The sequence below is a fragment of the Emydura macquarii genome, unplaced genomic scaffold, assembly GCF_026122565.2.
Source record: "Emydura macquarii macquarii isolate MOO-44397 ecotype Brisbane River unplaced genomic scaffold, CSIRO-AGI_Emac_v2 contig_2924, whole genome shotgun sequence".
NCBI lineage: Eukaryota > Metazoa > Chordata > Testudines > Chelidae > Emydura > Emydura macquarii.
Genome location: NW_027133061.1, coordinates 2,617,193 through 2,637,197, shown reverse-complemented (window position 1 = coordinate 2,637,197; position 20,005 = coordinate 2,617,193). Strand labels below are relative to the sequence as shown.

At 40.2% G+C, this 20,005-nt stretch overlaps 1 protein-coding gene across 2 annotated transcripts in view; it reads left to right on the top strand.

Annotated features, from left to right (window-relative positions):
* The window catches only part of OTUD7B (OTU deubiquitinase 7B), a 62,103-nt gene that overhangs the window by 28,123 nt on the left and 13,975 nt on the right, over window positions 1-20,005 (top strand). The window contains exons 1-5 of one of the 2 annotated variants that reach the window (XM_067569378.1): window positions 3,312-3,402; window positions 4,915-5,085; window positions 6,202-6,417; window positions 15,971-16,072; window positions 18,421-18,548. In XM_067569378.1, the coding sequence (XP_067425479.1) occupies window positions 3,327-3,402; window positions 4,915-5,085; window positions 6,202-6,417; window positions 15,971-16,072; window positions 18,421-18,548 (693 nt within the window). In that variant the 5' untranslated portion in view covers window positions 3,312-3,326. Of the gene's footprint in view, window positions 1-3,311; window positions 3,403-4,914; window positions 5,086-6,201; window positions 6,418-15,970; window positions 16,073-18,420; window positions 18,549-20,005 lie in introns of those variants that run through there. The other variant, XM_067569377.1, reaches the window with a different exon arrangement.

Here is a 20,005-nt window from a genome sequence, read left to right as displayed (position 1 = left end):
GAGCTTCCAGCTGAAGTATAAGACAAGAGATAACAGATGGATAGAGAGAAGACAGCTAGGTTGGTTTTGGAGGGATTAGCAGGGTTCTGTTGTATTCTTTTGAAATAAGAATATGGCATAAAGTTAAAGTATCCAAAACTTGAAAAATTAAGAAGGGTGAAACTATGCAGTATGGCCAGACTTTATTATAGCATTTGCAGTTAAACGTTTGAGAGATGAGGCAAGACAGCTAGGTTGGTTTTGGAGGGATTAGCAGGGTTCTTTTTGTGTATAAAGAGCCATATGCTTGTGTACGTTATACTGAGCTGAACATATGAATTTCAAGTTGTCGGACTCTGACTACATATTATCCTGTAACTTAATTATTACCTTTCCTATACCCAGACGCATAGCTACAGTTTTTTATACCCGCTTTGTAGTTTGATTAGAATCTAATTGTACTAATGCTGTTAAGTGTAAATGGCTTTGCTTGGCAAGACATGGTTTTATGTTTCAGGTGTAAATATTTCAGTACAAAAAATAAAGCATCTGGAAAACACGGCATCTGACAAGATCACGAGTTTAATGTTTTAAGTTCTTTTGTATTCCAGCTGGAATGTGCACTTAGATTTTCTTTCTGTGATCTCCAGAAACAAAATATTCTGCAGAAATGGTTGACAGATCTTAGTTGTCTGTGGTGAATTTCCTTTTTTTTCTCCCCTGAAGTTCCAGCCCCTAGAATAGCTCTTTATTTTCAGTCTGGTTATTCAGATGTCAGTGCAGTTGTGTGTGAAACCGGATTAATTCATGTTGCCATTTGCTTCCAAAAACCACATGGGTATGAGCTACTTAAACCACAGTCACTTTTCAATGAAAATTTACTTTAGCCTCTACCTTAATACTGCCTTATCATTCACAGTCACAGGTATTAAGTTATAATAGAATATGTAAACAGTAGTGCCCAGTGGAGCACTCTTTTCTTATAAAATAACTCCATACAAAATTTAGTTTCTACAATATTTATTTACATATCTGCCAAAATCGCTTTATGTAGTGGTGGTGTTGTAGCTGTGTCGGCCCCAGGATATTAGAGACAAGGTGGGTGAGGTAATAGCTAAGTTATTACCTCACTCATCTTATCTTTCTAAAATTACTTTAGTAATGTGTTATAGTAAGAGCTGATTAATATAAATATCTGATATTTGTGGTAATAGATTTGACCCTACCACAACTTTGTCACATTTAATCTAAAATCTTACTGCTAATCTGGGGACAGGTACAGTTTGAAAGACTAGTGGCACGACTATCTCTTCCAAATAGTTTGAGGTTGTATGACACTCTGAAAATAATATAAAATATCATAATGAGAGTTTTTCTTGGCTTCCTTATTTGGTCCTTCCCATCCATGTCTAGTTCCGCACTTTATGCACAAGATAAAATATATTTTTTCGTTAACAAAATTTGAGTCTGGAGAAGAGTTGCCTAAATCTACTTTTATTAAGCAGTCCATTGTATAATGCTGACGACCTGAAGGAGCTGTAAAGTTTCTTGTATAAAATGTATTAAGTTAGCACACTTGCCCTCATCAATTTGTGAACAGTTTGTATGTTGTTAGTGATGTTATTACATGTGAAGTTTCTTACAATTGTAAGATCTCTGAAATACAGGGTTGGTGTAAGTTTTGTTTGTTTGTTTTTTTGTTTTTTCTGTCTCAAATTTTTCATTGTATTTGGACAATTTTTAATTCTTGAATTATATGTTAACACATTAAAGTAAAATGTGAGCAGCTGATTGTTCCAATCTAGGGGTGGTTAGTGTAGTTTAACTAAATTTTATCAGTCCTCATGCAGGCTTTATTTAGAAAAGAGAAATATAGTTTGTAACAGCAGAATATAAAATTGTTCATGAAGTAGCAGGGTAACAGAATTATTGTGGTAACAGAAATGAGCACACTTATTAAGGTTAAATTCTAAACTTTGCTTTTTAAAATTCTTAGTAATTATTTACTAAAACCTGGAAATATCTTTATTTTGAAGTATATATTAACCAAATTTAATGGGTGGTGATAACTGCAGATAGTGCTTTATGAGCAAAAGCACTCATGACTACTTTCTTTACATAACATTTTCAGTGGGTATCAGTCTTATTCAGATAGAAAACTTGAACCATTATTTCAGGCAGTCTCGGTGATTTAAGGATAACTGACTATTTTGTGTAAGAGGATCCTTTACAGTAAACAATATAGTGGTTGCTGGTCTTCGTTTTTAAGCTGTTAGTGTTGATCTAAAAAACCTTTTACAGTCTTTGTTTATATGTATATCAAACTTCCTCTTCTTGTATTTTAACTTAGCAGCTGTCATAGGCTGGAAGACTTGAGTTGGCAGTCCCTACAGATTTGTTTGCAGTGTTGTAGCTGTGTTGGTCCAAAGGTATTAGAGAGAGAGAGTAGATGAGGTTATATTTTATTAGCTCAACTTCCGTTGGTGGAAGGGACAAGCTTTTGAACTTCAGAGAGCTCTTCTTCTGGTCTGGGGTGGCAAGCAGAGAATCTAAACTAAATATAAATTGGGACAGATTTTTTTTAAGTGAACTCCTTCAGCATGTGTGAATCCCCTTTATGCTTAACAATCTGTCCCAACTTGTATTACGCTTAGACACTCTGGTTACCTTCCCCCGATAAGAATAAGAGCTCTGTGAAGCTTGAAAGCTTATCCCTTCCACCAGCAGAAGTTGGTTCAGTAACAGATATTACCTCACCTACCTTGTTTCCCTCAGTCCCTACATATGTATGTCTGTGGACAGGGCCCTTTACTTTGCCTTTCTCCTTAAATCTGACAGAGCCAGAGTTTGACTTTCAGGGCATGCATGCAAGATGCTGAGTACTTGCAGCTTCTGCTTGAAACCAAAAACAAGCCCCTAGGCTCTCAGAGATTTTTGGGTTTTTATGAGTTACTGTCTGAGTTATTACTAGTTTAGCTGACTTCACTATTTGTTTAGTTGCATGTTTTAAATACAAAGGAGGTTGACCAACAGCTGCACTTATAACATAAATCTTGTGAAAACCTAGTTTGGGCGACAGTTTCACTGAACAGCTGTATCTGTCTCCGTCTAGCATTTAGAATAATGAAGCAGTTCAATGCTGAGTCGTCTTAAAAAATAAAATACATTAGCTCTAGCTGTTGACTTTGTTTTTAGGAAGTAGAACTTCACTGTAAATATGCAAATACTTAAGAATCCTCACAACTGGCGCCACGTGGGATTCCATATAAACTTTTAACGTCTTTTATTTGTGAAAATAGAAAAAAGATATTTTAAGAACGTAAGAATGGCAATATTGGGTCAGACCAATGGTCCATCTAGCCCAGTCTCCTGTCTTTCAGCAGTGGACAATGCCAGGTGCTTCAGAGGGAATGAATAGAACAGGTAATCAAGTGATCCATCCTAGCGGCCATTCAGTTTGTTGAATTGGTTGGCTAATATACAGATTCAGAAATTGTAACAATGTTTGAGTATTCACAGATGTGTATACATTGCTCAAATTTCTGAGATTATGAAGCAGCAGTGTAACGATAGAGGTCATTGGGCCTGTATGTTTGCGAGTGAGGCAGATTTTGATTTGTGATTACAAATTAAATTTTGATCCAATGGGTCAATAAATTCCTGATGCTGATTTTTTTAAAAGCTTGACTCAAAGTCGTCATTTACCAAGCAAATTGTTGTGCAGTCAGTCACGAAACATTGTCAATTAAATCTCTCAGAATGTAAACACTTCAGAAGCATATTTCCCTTAGGAAATTAGATATTGTGAAACTTGTTTTGATTGGCTTATAATAGATCACAGACAATTAGAAGTTTAACTGTTTTTCTTGTAGTGAATGTATTGCATATGTTGGCTTTCTTTTAAAGCAGTAAATGAACAATGTATTAAGATTCTATATAGGAGACTGATAAATCCTCAGTATTACATTTTCACCATATAACAAAACACTTGGTGGCATCTGTTTTTTCTATATATAAAATGACAATTGTTTCTAAAAAGTCAATTAATTGCATACTGAAAGATTTACATGGTTGACTTTTGTATTACTGATAAATCTCATCTGTGATCCTTTGAGATTGATGGGTAGTATTAAAGTAAAGTGGATTTACTTTAAAGACACACACAGACAATCCCCCTGAATTTGCTATTGAATTTGCTGTTACATTGTTTCTCACTCAATTAGTAGGGTATCTGATTTTTCTATAAAATGTTCTACCTAAATAATGTGGGTGGCAACTTTCATACTTTGGTTTTGTCTCCTGGTTTGTATTGGGGGAAATTCCCCTCCCCCCCCCCCCCCCTTAACATGAATGATTAAAATATTCAATTTCACATGAATTGTCAACTTTTAAAAGAACTGAATTTGACCATGAATGACTGTTTGATCCTAGTGTTGCCCTGCAATAATGTGGATGATGAATGGAAAGTTGTGTGCTGTTGCTTTATCAGAGAGCAAATGATGTTTACATTATAATAAATTTCTTAAATACAATAGAAGAGGCTTACAAAACAATATTAAGTATGACCTTAATCAGCTGACCTACTGGTCTGGATAGAAAATGCTTGATGAACGTGAAAGAAGTTTGAAGATCAATGCAGCTATACGCAGACAAAATAGGCATCTTTTAAAGTGTGAAATTGACCTAAACTGTAGAAACTATTGGAACAGGGGAAAGCCTTTTCCATCTACTACTCCGAAACATATACAATGCGTACTGTTGAACTTGAGGCTTGGTGGCTGTTTCAATGGTTTATTTCCAGGTTGGAGTTAGTGTTTTTGCCAACGGGTTGATGATTTGCATTTAAGGCATTCCTGCGGGGCATATGTTTAAAAAATGGCTTAACATTTTTTTTCCCTCTAATGCTGACAGTCTTCATTATACTTTCCAAACTAGGTAAAAACTGGGATGTGAGTGCAGCACTAAGTGACTTTGAACAGCTGAGGCAAGTGCATGCTGGGAACCTGCCACATTCCTTCAAAGAAGGGCGCAACTTTAAAACCTTGGAAAAAGAAGCTGCTCGACCTGTGCGGCCACCATTCCAGCGACAAGATGACCTTGTTCAAGGTAAAACAGTATTTCAAGATGATTTTCAACCGGATCATGTTCACATTCAGTCATGTGTCAAAGGAGAATGAAAGCCTTTTTAAAATACAGTGGAACAGATTCTGTCCCCTGCTTTGGCAATACAGGGGATGGAATCTAATTAGGGGAAAAGTCCCCTGGTGCAGACACGCATGCTGTAGGGCCACTATAAATGGTCCTAAACTACCCCTTACAAGCCTCAGCATAGGGTAGGGAATGCTGCAGTGCTGGATTCAGGGCTGCATTGCTGTCTGTAGGCAGCCCAGGATGAGATACCGAAAATTAGAGGATTTGAGTAACCCATTCCAACGTTGGAGATGGTTTCACCACCTGTAGCAGCCCAGAATTCACAGGGTGCAAAGCTGGTGCAAAGCCATGTTTGCCCCCCACTTCCACTGGCTGTGCCTTTTTGAAAGTGAAGCCTAGAAACTGGGCCCAGTCTGTCCTCAAATGGTTATTTGATAAACTGTATTTGAGTGCTAAATCCAGAGCAGAGAATTGTTGCCTTTTCCTTTTAATCTTCAAGCTGGAACCCATTCTGGTTCTTTTAAAAGAGAGCTATGCCTTAGCTGCAACTAGTCCAGGCCTCTGTTAACCTATAGGGAGGCTCTTTACAGTCCTGGCAGTTTGTGAGGGGTCTGAGAATCACTTCATAGCAGTTGCTTTGCACTATTGTAGCACTTTCCATCTGAAGATCTCAAAGCACTTTTCTGAGTTAAACCTTAACTCCTGGTTGATGAAGGCTTTGACTTTAGTGTTGGATGTGGAAATTGGGGCATAGAGAAATGAAATGACTTGTCCACGGTCACATGCTGAGAGAGAGGCAGAGATGGGAATACAACTTGGGGCAGAGTCAAGAAACCTGTGGTTTAGGAAATAGGATGTGGTCCTTCTCCACAGACCAGTTTTGCTTTCCTTCCTTCCCTTTTGGAATTAAAAGTGTGTATCAATTCTGTATGCTAGGATCAATTCAGATTCTTGCCACAAAAATAAAATGCTAGTTGAAGACCATGTAAAATGCTTTTACTTTGAGGGAAGGTGCTTTAGGAACTATGCATATGACTTAACGTTGTAATGTTTCTTCTCTTCTTACTTTAGAGAAACGTCTGTCTCGGGGCATTTCCCATGCTAGCTCCACCATTGTCTCTTTGGCCCGCTCCCATGTCTCCAGCAATGGTAGCAGTGAGCATCTGTTGGAGATGCCCATTTGCACTTTCCAGTTACCCGATCTCACTGTGTACACAGAGGAATTTCGCAGCTTCATTGAGCGAGATCTCATTGAGCAGTCTATGCTGGTAGCATTGGAACAGGCTGGTAAGTGTTACCCTGATTTTTTTTTCTCTTAACACTAATGTAGTGCAGTGGTAGCAATTTGTGGCAGTGCTAACTGGAATGCTCTGGTTTACAAGTTTTGGGCTGTAAACAATTGAACATGCTACAGGGGTGATGCACTCAATCAATATCTACAATGGGTAAGGTTGTTTGATCCTTTCTATAGCATGGAAACAAACCTTAGAGTTAAAAGAGAAGTCCATAAATAGGCTTAAGGCTGCTTTGTTTTGTGTATAGGCACTGAATATATGTGAACTGTTGATGTTATTCCTAAATATTACCCAGTAGTACTCCCTACTTCTCCCTTACCTTCATTTCTAATATATACTATTTCTTTGAGGTTATTGATGTGAGAACAGGGGGAGAGAGACTCTCATATATATATAAACACACAATAGCAGATCACAATTGATGACTGTCAATACACATTTTAAAATGCATGATTTGAAAAAAGATGCATGGTAACTACTTTAGTGCAGCAGCCTGAAAATGCACATGAAATGGATGTATATGTAATGCAAGAAGAGTTGCATGCTAAACTTCAGTTTCTCTGAATAGGGACTCATAGTAAGTGCAGATGTGTTTATGGTTTCAACACACTATTTCCTTGATGAAATGATGCTATGCGGTCTGCAAGTAAGACTTGGTTTGTGTACAAGAGGACGCACATATGTTACCAGGACTTTCTAGTGGGTGGAAACGTGAAATATAAAAACCAACATGTATTATTATTATTTATTATTTGTGTTATTGAGGTGCCTAGCGTCGCTGCACCAATAGGAACCCTAGTCATGGACCAAGACCCATTGTGCTGGGCGCGGTACATATACAGAACATATACAGTCCGTGTGCTAAGAAGCTCACAATTTAAGATAACAAGAGGCAACAGATGGATACAAATAGACAGGAGAGTATAAGGAAACAATGAGATAGTGTTGGTCAGCATGATAGGCATTGATCTCAGCACAACAGCAGCCAGAAAACGTATGGGTCAAATATAATAAAACATGTCTACACTGCTGATGGTTATGTGTGCGCACAGCATAGATCATATGTCGCAGACAGCAGTGGATGCTTAATTCAGACATGTACTGCTTTAACAGAAGCATTTGGAGGTAGGGTGTGGGAAAGCCTGAATAAAGTAGGTGAGGTGCTGCTCTGGGGCTAATGAATTCTGATGTCTTCGAGACTTATTAAAATGTGGGTGAATCAAGATAATAAACTTGAGATTTCTTCAAAATCCTCCTCTTTTTAAAAGGAGTCCTGGTCCGAGCAGAAGACTTGGGGATAAGGTCTTCCGAATTCTAATCTGGTTTTAACGCCCACTTGCTGTGTTTTTTTTTTAAAAACTTCTCTGCACTCTACCACATCTTTTTTTGCCTCCACCACCAATACACATTTAAAAATGAAAGACTTTTTCCTGAGTAGGTAACATAAATTTTAAGGTAGGTCAGATTTTAGACTTAATCTACTTGAGTGTCTCTGTAATAAATATTCTGCGGTTTTGGAAATTAACACTTGATACGAGTGATATTGTTACTTGTGGCTTTGGCATTCTACCGTAGTGGAGCCATCCTTTCTAATGAAAATAAATGTCATGTATCCTAGTCTTGGGTCATATGTAGGTGGATATAGACATTCTTTTTTTTAATATGGAGTGTGTTGACATACAAGTGCTTTTTCATATGATTGAAAAGGATTTTATTTCAAAATGTAACTAGGTAACTCAAATATATTTTTTCCAAATGATTTTGCAGATCTAGAGCACATGTTTATGTATCTAGTGGTTAGACCAATGACCTGGGAGTGAGATCTCCTGGATTCTATTCCTGAATTGCTGTGGTTGTAGGCAACGGAAGGACTCCTATGGATTTCAGTGGAGTTGGAGCCAGACCCTTGACTGTCTTGGGTTCCATACTTGTGTAATAGGGCAATACCTACCAGGTTGGGGTGGTGGTAGATTTAATTAGAGGTCTATAAAGTTCTTTGAAGATGAAATGCAAGAACATTCTGTATTTATTTATTTATTTTTAAACACTGTAGGTATTTATTTTAATATACAAATATCCTGTGTATAAAACAAAATTTTAAATGCTCCTAGCTTAATTCAGAAAAACATTTGTGTTTCTTTCTTAGATTTTAATTAATTCTTTTATTATAAATTTAGCGTCCACTATCCTTAGTGGATGAAGAAAATGTAAGGCCTAATTCTTCTTTGAGTAGTGCCCCTATGGGTGCACCACTGTAGGTATATCTGGATTCCTGCACTGTTGATCGGAGAACTTTGGTTCCAGTGACCATGCAGCCCACATAAGCGCTGCTCCTCTGTTTCCACGAGACTAGCCAGTGTGCTCGGGCGAACTCTCCTCAGTTCCTTCTCCTGGCTGGAGATGGAGCTATAGCTGTCCGTTTGTGGATTGTTAACTCTTTAAAACTATTAATTTTTGCTTCCCTTGAAGTTTTTTCTTTGTTTCTTCATTTGCATTTTATTTGGCCGTGCCTGGAAAAACAAAGTGAAAAGATGGGTTTGTCTCCCTCCAGTCCTACTGTGGGGGGAACCAACTGGACAAGGGGACCACTGACTGATGGACATTTGCAGTGCGTTCGCTGCCTGGGAGAGAAGCACATTCCACAAAAGTGTGGCTTGTGTCAGTAACTGAAGCCCAGATCCAGGAAAGATCAAGAGCTAAAACTCCTATTCATGGAGTCCCTTCAACTCCCGGAGTTCCATTGGTGAGCCCAGGGAGATGAGCCACTCACGCAATCCCTCTAAGAAAAGGTCTGAGAGTTCCCGTAGCAAGCCCCAATCGAGCCGAAAGCCATCTCCAGTTCCATCAGTATCATTGGTACCTACAGCACCAAAGCTGTCTAAATCAGGCACCCAGGGCATGCATGGTACTGAGCGGCTGGAGCAAGTCAGAGAGCCCAAAGACCCAATGGGGATAGGCAAAGAAGCACTGGTACCGTGAGATCACGGAAAATACAGAAGATCTGCTCCAGGAAAGCTTAGTCAGTACAAAGGTCAGCACCAGTACTGAGCTCTGTGCGCCTGACACCGATGGACATCGCTGCCAGCTCTTCATCTCCAACCCCATTGGTGCAAGCCACTCGGCACTAACAACACCTCTGGAACCAACATCATCCACACTGACAGATTTATGGTGCGTGACAGATCTTTCGGTGTCCAATGCACTGGACTGTCCCCTACTTAAAACCGGGGCCCCGATACCAGGTTCACACAGAGCCTTGGACTCGCCAATGTCTTCCTGCCGAGTACTGCCTTTTTCATCATCTGAGTCAGAAAGTGAGTGAGAGGATGCGAGTTCCCACTGCTCTTCTCACCTGCCACATAGGATTCTATTTCACCATGGACATCAGGTGTATCGTCCACCCAATCCACAGCCTCCCTGGTTTGGTCTCCTACCCAACACAGTGGCCATACTGCCAGAGTGGTGAAAACGGGCTTGTCTAACTTGAGGGTTTGTCTACATTTAAAACACTCTGCTGTAGCGCTGCCGTGAAGACGCTACCACACGACCATCCGTCCTCCCTAAAGATCAGTTGAGCAATGTTGAGTAGCTTAACAAAAAAAAAAAGCCTCAGTGCATATTGGCAAGAGTACTTCTGCTTTCTTCTATTTATAGTTTACGGTAATACATCTGTGAATTGCCATCTGTAGGCAGACTATTAGGAATTGCTGTATGATTAATTTAGAACTAAGCATGGCCTGTCATTGAATGCAATTTACTCCATTGATGCAGTCAGTGAGTGAATGGCAAACAGATGCCTTGTGCTCAGAATAGAAACCTCTTGTTTGTTAATGGGTGATAAGAGAAATCAATATAAGACTTCTGCTGCCTTTAATAAAAGTCTCTTTCTATCAGGATGATACCTTCTCCCTGAGTTTTATATGCATACACACCTCTCCATCTCATCCCCAAAACATGACATATCATGCACTTTTGGCTTTCAGAGCTTCTGCAAATATTCTGTCTAGTATGTCATTGGTTAGACTGGCTGGCTATTACTGGTGGGAGGTGCACAGTTAAAGTCAGATTCATTGCTAGTTTAATACTGTTTTAAAAGGATAGCTTAATGGCTCTCTGGGGACTGAGATGGCTCAAGAAATTTGTAAAGTAATATATAGCCTCTCTAGTTCTTGCTCGTCAGGTGTCCACGTTGCAAAACCACCATGACCACCTAATTGGACACTTTGTTGGCATTCTCAGCGGAGAGCCCATTGATTGAATGGCTCCCAGTGTGGAATTAACCTCATCGGGATGTTCCTCCAGGATTAAGGCACATTGATCAAGTTGAGGGTGAAGTTTGTACTACACCATTGCCTTTTCTGTACGTTTTTCTATATATGTAGGACTTGTCTCTGGGTCTGTCACTCAGGCACATTATATGAGCCTTAAATTCACATAACTTTCTGAAAGATGGAGAAAACCCTGTGTTCAAGGAAACAGCTAATTGGAATAGGCTGTCATCATAGCTGTCAAATTTCAAAGGTAAAAATTTTCCATCAGACTGTCAAATGTTTTGTGTGGGCTTTCCTGGCTTTGATTAGGAGAATCAGTGGGTGAGTTAACTAATATTTCATATATAATCAAGAACTATGAATAAGCAGAAACTATGATTAATATTTAAAAGAACTCACCTCAGTATAGACACCAGTTCTCTTAATTGCACTTTCCAATCTGTCCTTTTTATTCATGTCTTTGGTTTCTTAACCTATTTTACATTTTGATTCCACCCAATCCACAATGAATCAGTAGGAGGAAGAAACATGCTCAACAGTAAATGAGCAAATGTGGGCGTTGCTGTTAAATTGGTCACATCAGTCTGAGAAGCAAGAGGACAAGTAACTCCTTGCAGTTCTTGTGCTCTCATGTTACAGAGGAAGGATGGTCTTGTGGTTAAGGAAATGGGACTGGAGTGCTGCATTCAATCCCTGGCTCTGATACAGATTCTCTGGGACTATGAGCAGCTCCCTCGATGTATCTGTTGCTCAGTTCCTCATCTGTAAATTGGGAGTGGCCATGTCTCCCCCCCCCCCCTCCCCCCACGCCTTCTTTATCTGGTCTATTTAATACTCTCTTACAATGTGTATGTATCACATTTAGTACAAGAGGGCCCTGATCTCAGTTGGAGCCTGTAAGTGCTACTGTAATACTGATACTAAGAATGTAAGAAATGGCCATAGTGGGTCAGACCAGTGGTCTGTCTAGCCTGCTATTCTGTCTTCCATCAGTTGCTGGTGCCAGATGCTTCACAGGGAATGAACAGAACAGGGCAGTTATTGTGTGGTCCCCTGTCGTCCCTTCTCAGTTTCTAAACTTCTGACAGCTAGGGATACCCAGAGCCTGCGGTTGTGCCCCTGACCAAATGTGGCTCTTTGCGGCTCTTCATCTCTGACTGGTTGGCCACCCCTGATTTATTCCTACCCTTTGTTTTCTGTCTTTTAACCAGTTAATGATCTGTGAGAGGACCTTCCCTCTTATCCCATAACAGCTTACTTTGCTTAAGAGCATTTGGTGAGGGTCCTTGTGAAAGGCTTTTTGAAAGTCTGAGTACGCTATATCAACTGGATCTCTCTTGCCAACGTGCTTGTTGGCACCCTCAAAGAATTCTAATAGATTGGTTTATGCATGTTTTCCCTTTACGAAAGCCATGTTGTCTCTTACCCCAATATATCGTGTTCATCTATGTGTCTGATAAATCTGTTCTTTACTGTAGTTTCAACCAATTTTTAAAGTTTTTAATACAACATTTAAAAAAAGTGATGGACAGGTAGGTGTTTAAAATCAGATCTTTTAAGACTCCTGGTTTTGGCATTTGACATAAGCTTTGAAGCCTTTGAAATGTGTCTCCTCCTAGTCTATAAAGCCACTGTCTACCGCAATTTTGGTGACAGGTGGTGTGAGAGTGATGGCACCGTTAGGTTCCTGTGGTTAATCTCTCCCGACACTTTAGTCTGCGGCAGTGTTCAGCTATCTATTACCTGAATTCTATCTCTAGGCCTGGTAAGGCAGGATAATAACTATGAGGTTGGAAAAGAAGAGCAAACTGGGATTTTCATTGGAAGTACAAAATGCAGCTTCACTATTGTTTTTGGCAATCCTTCTGTGGTCGAGGATGATCTTTCACGGGTTTTATTTTATTTTATATGGGCCCTTTGGTGTCTGAGGAGTCCGATCCTTGAGGCACAGACTCATTGGCAGACTTTGCAGGTGGTGTTGGAAGGCAGGGTTGGGCCACGATTGCTGCATGACAGTTGTCTGTCCTTTCTTTTCTGGCATTTTTCTGCTACCCAGACAAGGCGATTTTCCTCAAAAGTGGTCGTTCCTTCTCTGACAAGCCTTCGCCAGCTATGCCTATCTTGGGCTACTGTCTCCCAGTGTGTGATGTCGATGCCACAACTCTTGATTTTTGTCATGAGGGTACCTTTAAAGCGTTTCTTTTGGCCACCCCATTTCCTTTTTCCTTTGAGTTGGGCGTTCAGCAATTTTTTGGTAGGCATGCACACACAGTGCCCACTCCATCTCAGCTGGTGCTGGATAATCAGGACCTCAACACTGAGGATGTTGGCCTCTGTGAGGACACTGACATTAGTGTGGCAATCCTCCCACTTTATGTTGAGGGTCTTTTGGAGAAAGTGCTGGTGCTAGCATTCCAGGTTTTTCAGATGTTTTCTGTAGGTTACCCAAGTCTTAGAGCCTTAGAGGAGAGTTGGGATTACCACCTCCTTGTAAACTAAAAATCTAGTGTGTGTTCTGATGTCATGGTTGTTGAACGCCTGGCTAGACAGTCTGTCAAAGGCAAGGGTGTGCTGGATCTTGATGTCCGTTTGCCCTCTGTGAGAGATGGCTGCCAAGGTAGGCAAAGTGTTCTACGTTTTCCAGCTCTCCGCTATGAGCACTACAGAGGCACAGCTACTGCACTGAAACTATGCTGCTGAAACGCTGTACTGGAGACACTTCCTACAGCGACAGAAGGGGTTTTTCTGTCACTGTAGGTAATCCACCTCCCTGAGCGGTGGTAGCTAGGTCGATAGAAGCATTCTTCCATCTACTTACCTGTGTCTACTCTGGAGGTTAGGTTGGCATAGCTATGACTGTCAGATATGAGGTTTTTCATACTTCTGAGCAGTGTAGCTCTGTTCTAAATTTAAAGTGTAGCCCAGGCCTGAGACTTACCAACCTATTCAGACACTAAACAGAGTTACAGTTCACTTTCCTGGCTTTTGACTTCCTTTAAAGTTTAGCAGTTGTAAAGAGAAAAAATTTCCCAGGAAAACATGTAAAGTGGACAAAAGGCCTAAGATCGCTACAGTGGTGTTACATTTTGTTTAGCTTTTGTCAGAAGCTGTTTTGTTTCTCAATTTACTCTTCTGGCGCCATTCCATTTGGCGAAGCGTTGTGACTTCTCTGTGCCAGAAGCTATATTGACTGAAAATAGCCTGCTTTTCTGAGTGGAGCTATTGTCTTGAGAGCTTGTGTACTAAACAGTTTTCATCTAGAGTGGATTCCTTTTCTAGTCCCAGGAAAAGAAATTACTGGCATCAAATTGCAGTTAGCGCTCCATTTTGTGCTTTCACGGTTTATCCTTTTGTGTTGTTAAAACTGCTTTCTTAATTTAGTTCTTCTGCATTTGTTGGTGATCAGACTGCAAAGAAAAATCACAAGAAATGTATGTTTCTAACTTTTATGTGATGCTTGTATCTAATATCCAGCAGAGGCTCTTCACTGACTCTGTAGATTAAAAAGCTAATTTAATGCTGGGGAGAGAGCTAGTTCATCTAAAAACAGGTTCACAAGCTGATTCAACTTGTTTGGCGTATGAATAGAGGCATGCCAGCCTACTGCCTGCTGGTTGACATTCAGTTAGTCTATTGTGGAGAAGTTAACCGTGGACATTTGGAACTGAGGAACACGTTATTTTGAGGCCCTGGTTTGGCGAGCCAAAACCTGCTTAAATGTGGCTTGGACACTTCTGAAGACTTTCTCTGCTGGATGCTACTGTAAACTAACTCCCTTTTCTTAGTATAAACACAGATTCAACTTCCGCCAGTTACACCACACATGACCACCATTCTTAGAATTAATTTTTCAGTCATTTGGCTTTTCAGATGATCTGAGAGGCCATATCTTGATATGCAGTGATTCAAATGCTTTATACCTGAAAGCTCAGATTCCCAGTTTTTAAACTATGTAAAGCATTAATATGACAGTTCCCATATTTGGCTGCTAAAATCATGTGTGGGAAAGACTTCCAAAGCTGCTGATTTGGTAGGATCAATAAATTTTCCCAAGCACTGTTCCTGAACAGGCAAGCAGAGAAAAAGCAAATTGTACAATATAATTCTGCATGCTTAAGATATGAATGATGAAACCACCAGGAGAAACTAAAAATAGCATTTGCAGTTGAACATCAGCAGAAAAATTGTTAAAGGCTAAAGCGCAGGACTGAGAGCCAGGCCTTCTGGATTCTGTTTTCAGCTCTGCCCCTTCCTTCATGTGACCTTGAGCAAGTCCCTTCACCCTCTCTCCCTGTATCCTCAGCTGTAAAATGGAGCAGATGTGTGATGTACCTCCCATGTGAGTTGTGTGGTTTAATGCATTAAAGCTTTGTAAAGAACCTTGACATCTGATGAAAGACACCATAGATGTTTCAATGTCTTGTGGAATGGATTTCCTTGGCATACATGTTTATTTGGACTGTAATTGTTGCCCATTCACCTTCTGGAAAAGATGATAAACTCCACCATCCCTACACTTTCCCCTGTTGTCCCCTGTCAATTTAGCCTAACATGCGTGTCACTTACTGCAACTCTATTCTTCCCATTTACATCTTTAATATGTTTAGAGATGGTAGGACTCGGCTTTCCAGAGTCGACAGGGAAGTTTGTCCATTCTACCCTTTTGTGTCCATCACTAAATCAGAGAAGAGGGATCTCTTGACACTGGAGACACCAATTTTGCTATTTTTGTTTAAAGTGCTATAGGGATCTTTATCTTCTACCAGCCCCAGCCAGAGAGAATACTAATGTCTCATTCAAAAGACAACACAGCCAGCAGTATGGACCACCTCAGTCTATTTAGGCATATCTTAAGTCCCACATCCCTCTGGTACGATTGTTTTCAACTTAGTCATAGTGGCGCTTTGCCTTATTTGTTCAGCTACTATCGTAAGAGGGTTTCTCCGGCTATTTACTTAGTGCTGTCTGAGCTCTTCCCTTGTATTTTTTTTTTTTATTCTGAGAGATTTGTTCTTTGCTGAAAAACAGGCAGAAATGAGGGGAAAGGGTCATCTATGTCAGAAAAAGCAATGAAATATATTTGTTCCCCTCTCCCTTCCCCACTAGAAAGTGGATACGTAACTGCTTATTCCTGTTTGTTGGGTGCTCTCAGAACAGACTTGGACAGGCCAAGGTACAATCCGTTCCACCTTTCGCCTTTGAACATGCAAAGACAATTATTCTTTCTGTGTCACGTGTGAGCTTACTGTGTGGGTCTCTGAAATATTTCCACAGGTCGCCTGAACTGGTGGGCTAATGTTGATCCCAGCTGCCAAAGGCTACTTCCTTTGGCGACAACAGGTGACGGGAACTGCCTGCTTCATGCCGCCTCCCTGGGTAAGACCTCAAAACAATTCATGGTGAAGTGCATAAACAGTGTTGACTGATCAATTTTTGGCATATGATTAGCAACATAACGCAGAGAAGCTCTGAAGTCATGACCTCTCACTTGATTTTTACCTTCTCCCTTCATAGCTTAGTATGTTGTAAAGTAAATAAAGGAGGTTCATCAAGGGAGCAAAATAAAACTTGACACCATTCAGGGAGGGAAATGACCTCAGTATAGGAGTAGGAGCCAGGAAATTTACTTCTAATCCTAAATTTGTGGCTTTGGGCATGTCCCTTCACCTCTCTGTGCCTTTGTTTTCCATCTGCTTCACAGAAAGGTGACAAAGACTAATATTTGAAAGGCCCTATGTGAGTGGGTGTATTATCCTTATTTCCCTTTTGAAAGCCTGCTAGTCCATAATAACTTGGGAGGGGCAGTGAATTCTTGTTTGTGCTCCTGTCCACCTTTTCTGAACCCACCTCTAGAAGAGCTTTACTCTTTCCTCAACAGCGTTAGCTTACATCATCCTGAAAGGACTAAGCCTGTCTTTCATTTGTAATGATTTTGTTTTTTCAATTGAAGGATTTGTATTGTCGAAGTAATGAGGTAGATGAGCTCTGAGCAGCTCTGATCCTGGGAAGTCATGGATAGCTCTCTGAACTGGTGTTTCCATGCAAGGCTGAACTTAGAGCAGAAGGGAGTAAAAAGTTCCCATAGTGCCAACATCCCTACTTAAAAAGGATTATTTCTGGGTTTTTTTAAAAAAAGGAAAGCATGTAGCATTTCTCCACTTTGTCCTAGTCCCGTTATTTCAATAGAATTAAAATCCATGGTTCCCCCAACTCTTGCCTCAATGTCTCTCTTTTTGTACATGGATTTCTGAAGGGTAAATGTTTTCTCCCACTGCAAAAGTGTTTTTGATAGTAAATGAACATTCTTAGCTCTGTTTAGAAAATAGTAATTTTATGTTGAAACAAAGAAGGTTGATAATTTAGTCAATCTTGCACAAAAATCATAAAGTGTAATTGCCTTTGCGGTTAGACTCAGATCTCAGGATAAGATGTATGGACGTGATATGGGCAGCATGAACTGTGTCTTCCACCAAAAGCAAGCAGCTGAAGGCCTCTTTGGAATATGTTAATTGCTATGATTTCCATAACTCCCTGAGAAGAAATGGCATCTCCATAGGGCCAAATTAGCTGCAATTTAATAGCGGGGGCTATGAAGATGGGGGTGGGACAAGCTAATAAAAATAGTTAAGGAGAGCATGTATAACAGCATAAAGAACTGTAAAAGTCTAGCATCCCAAGGTACTGGTTGCAGTGTACAAAAGGAACTTAAATACTGGAGAATTGTATAAATAGGACCCTCTTCTACTTTAGGGTAGCTTACTCTCTGGTTTTTATCCCATTTTTATTCAGAGAGAAAAGGATAGACCAGTGGTATAGGGGCCTAGTCTGGGCCTTTGGAGATCCAGGTTCAGTTCCTTCTCTGTCTCAGACCTCCTGTGTGACCCTGCGCAGGTCACATACGCTCAGTTCCCAATCTATAAGATGGGAATAATAGCAGGAATGCTGTGAAAATAAATACATTAAAGATTGTGAGGTGCTTAGATTCTACCGTGTTGAGAACCAGATAAGCACCTACTATATCAGAAGCTTGAAAAATTATATTTGCCTCTACCCTTCCCTCTGGCAAAACTTACTGTATCTGTAAAGGGGATTTAAAGTAGCAGAACCACTCATTCCTTCCCTCCACACTCTTAGCATATGGATGCTGTCTCCTGAACTAGGACCATTTTAGAAGCCCAAGTTTTAGTACCCAGGGAGCTAATCTTCTGAGTGTAACTGTAATATTCTGAGGTTTCTGCAGTTAAGTCAACAGAAGTGGTATGTTTCCTTCATGGGACTGGCGCCATTCGTAAGTAGTGAAGCCAGCCTGTCTCATTTAAATAGATATTATCCCGGCCCCTCGATTGATTTCAAGTGCATGTAATTTATGTATACAATACTTTACTATCACTGATCGGGTTTTTTTTGGTATTTTAAAGCAAAAGTGACAAAGGCTACATAAAAATCCTGTACAGCTATTGTCTTGTGGATAAGCTAAGGGTGTGGGGTCAGGATTCCTGGGTTCCATTGCTAACTTTGTCACTGATTCATGAGATGTCCTTGGGCAAGTTACTTTATCTACCTGCCTTGTTCTCCCCATCTGTAAAATGGGGATCCTTCCCTACTTCACACGATGGTTATAAGGCTTTAGTGTGTAAAATCTTCAGAAAGCAGAGGCTGGAGAAATTCCAGCTGCTATTAATACTCTTTTTCTTCTCCTCTCTCTTCCCCCCCCCCCCTTGTAGGTATGTGGGGTTTCCACGATAGAGATCTCATGCTTCGCAAATCACTTTATACCTTAATGGATAAAGGTGTGGAAAGGGAAGCTCTTAAGCGGAGGTGGCGATGGCAGCAAACACAGCAGAACAAAGAGGTAGGAGAAGGAATTAAGACTGAGTTCTTAGTTATGACTCAGGAAGCATGTCCAGGCACAATATTAAGTGGTTTTGAGATTTGCTTCCTCCTCTGGTAAAAGCTTAATTTAAAAAAAACACTGTGAGTTTTGGGTAAATCCATAATATACAGTGAATTGGCTCACTTTGAAGAGACATATCCATCCATTTTAAGTACAGGTGGGAAACTGAAAAGAAATTCTTCTCATATGCCAAGGGTGTTCTGTTGACTTATCTCTGTGCTAACCAGTATTGGTGTACGTTATTATTCCTGTTGTGTGTTAGGATCCCAAGTGAGATCCAGTGTAAATGGGATAATCAACGTAACTGAAAGCTCATACTTCCCCATATTATTACTTCAGGATTTGCTGCAGCCATCCCTACTGCGCCTACGTTTGTTGGTAGTGACAGGATGTGATTCTTAAACAGTTCTTTCAGAGAAAAGAAATGCATCATACTCTGTGTAGGCTTCTCTTGTGATAAGATCAGAGAGACACTTCTCAGTCTGAGTGCTGGGTGGACTTCACCACCAAAAAAGGAAATTCACACACACTCCACATTAAAAGACCATTTAAAGTTGTGACACTAGCCCAAGAAAGCAAGGACGAATGTTTGTCAAGGTGGAAAGTTACCAGATGTCCTTGAGTAGTTTGATTCAATTCAATTATATTTAGGTTCTAAAGAACACCGTAAGTTTTCCCTAAAGCTGTTGATTTTTTAAAAGTTAAGTAGTAAATAAGAGACTTTAAGATTAAAATCACATGCTTTAAAAAGAGATCCATCCTTGTTAAAACTGAGTACTTAAAAAACCAAACAGACTTTGCATCATTGGTGTTAAAAGTGTAGGTTTCAGCACCTCATCAGTCTGTGGCATCTGAGTGCTGTCTTCAGCTGTAGACCGCCAATAAAGCACAGTTATTCTGAGTGCCTTAATGGCTTTTAGTATTATGAAAGACAGGCTTGTGCTAGTCCCTTTGTTTGGAAGATCTGTCAGATTGTTGACCTGATGACTGAACTGACATTCCAGAGTTTAGGTGATGCTGCCACCAGTTCTTATGTTCATGGGTAAAAGCCCTAGTTGAATTAGGGAGCACATTGTCCACCAGGCACATTCTTTGGGTGTAAAGAAACTGAAGTAGCATTGGTATCTCTGTGAGTGACTTGATTTCAGTGAAAGTGGAGTGTCCAGTTTGAAATATTAAAAGTGCAGTTGAATTGTTGACTTGTAAATCAGGGTTTGTATTGAAAAAGGTTAGTGGTATTGTTGCAAGCTCCTGCCTCCTCCCCAAAATAAGCTCACTGTAATGAGATGTGTGTTGTAGATGCACGCTTCACTATGCAGATCTGCACAGTATAATCCTCTTCTCTTTACATGCTTAGATCAACTGTAAATACTTAATGATGTTGACAGTTAAATCATCATCATTGTACTTTTGGG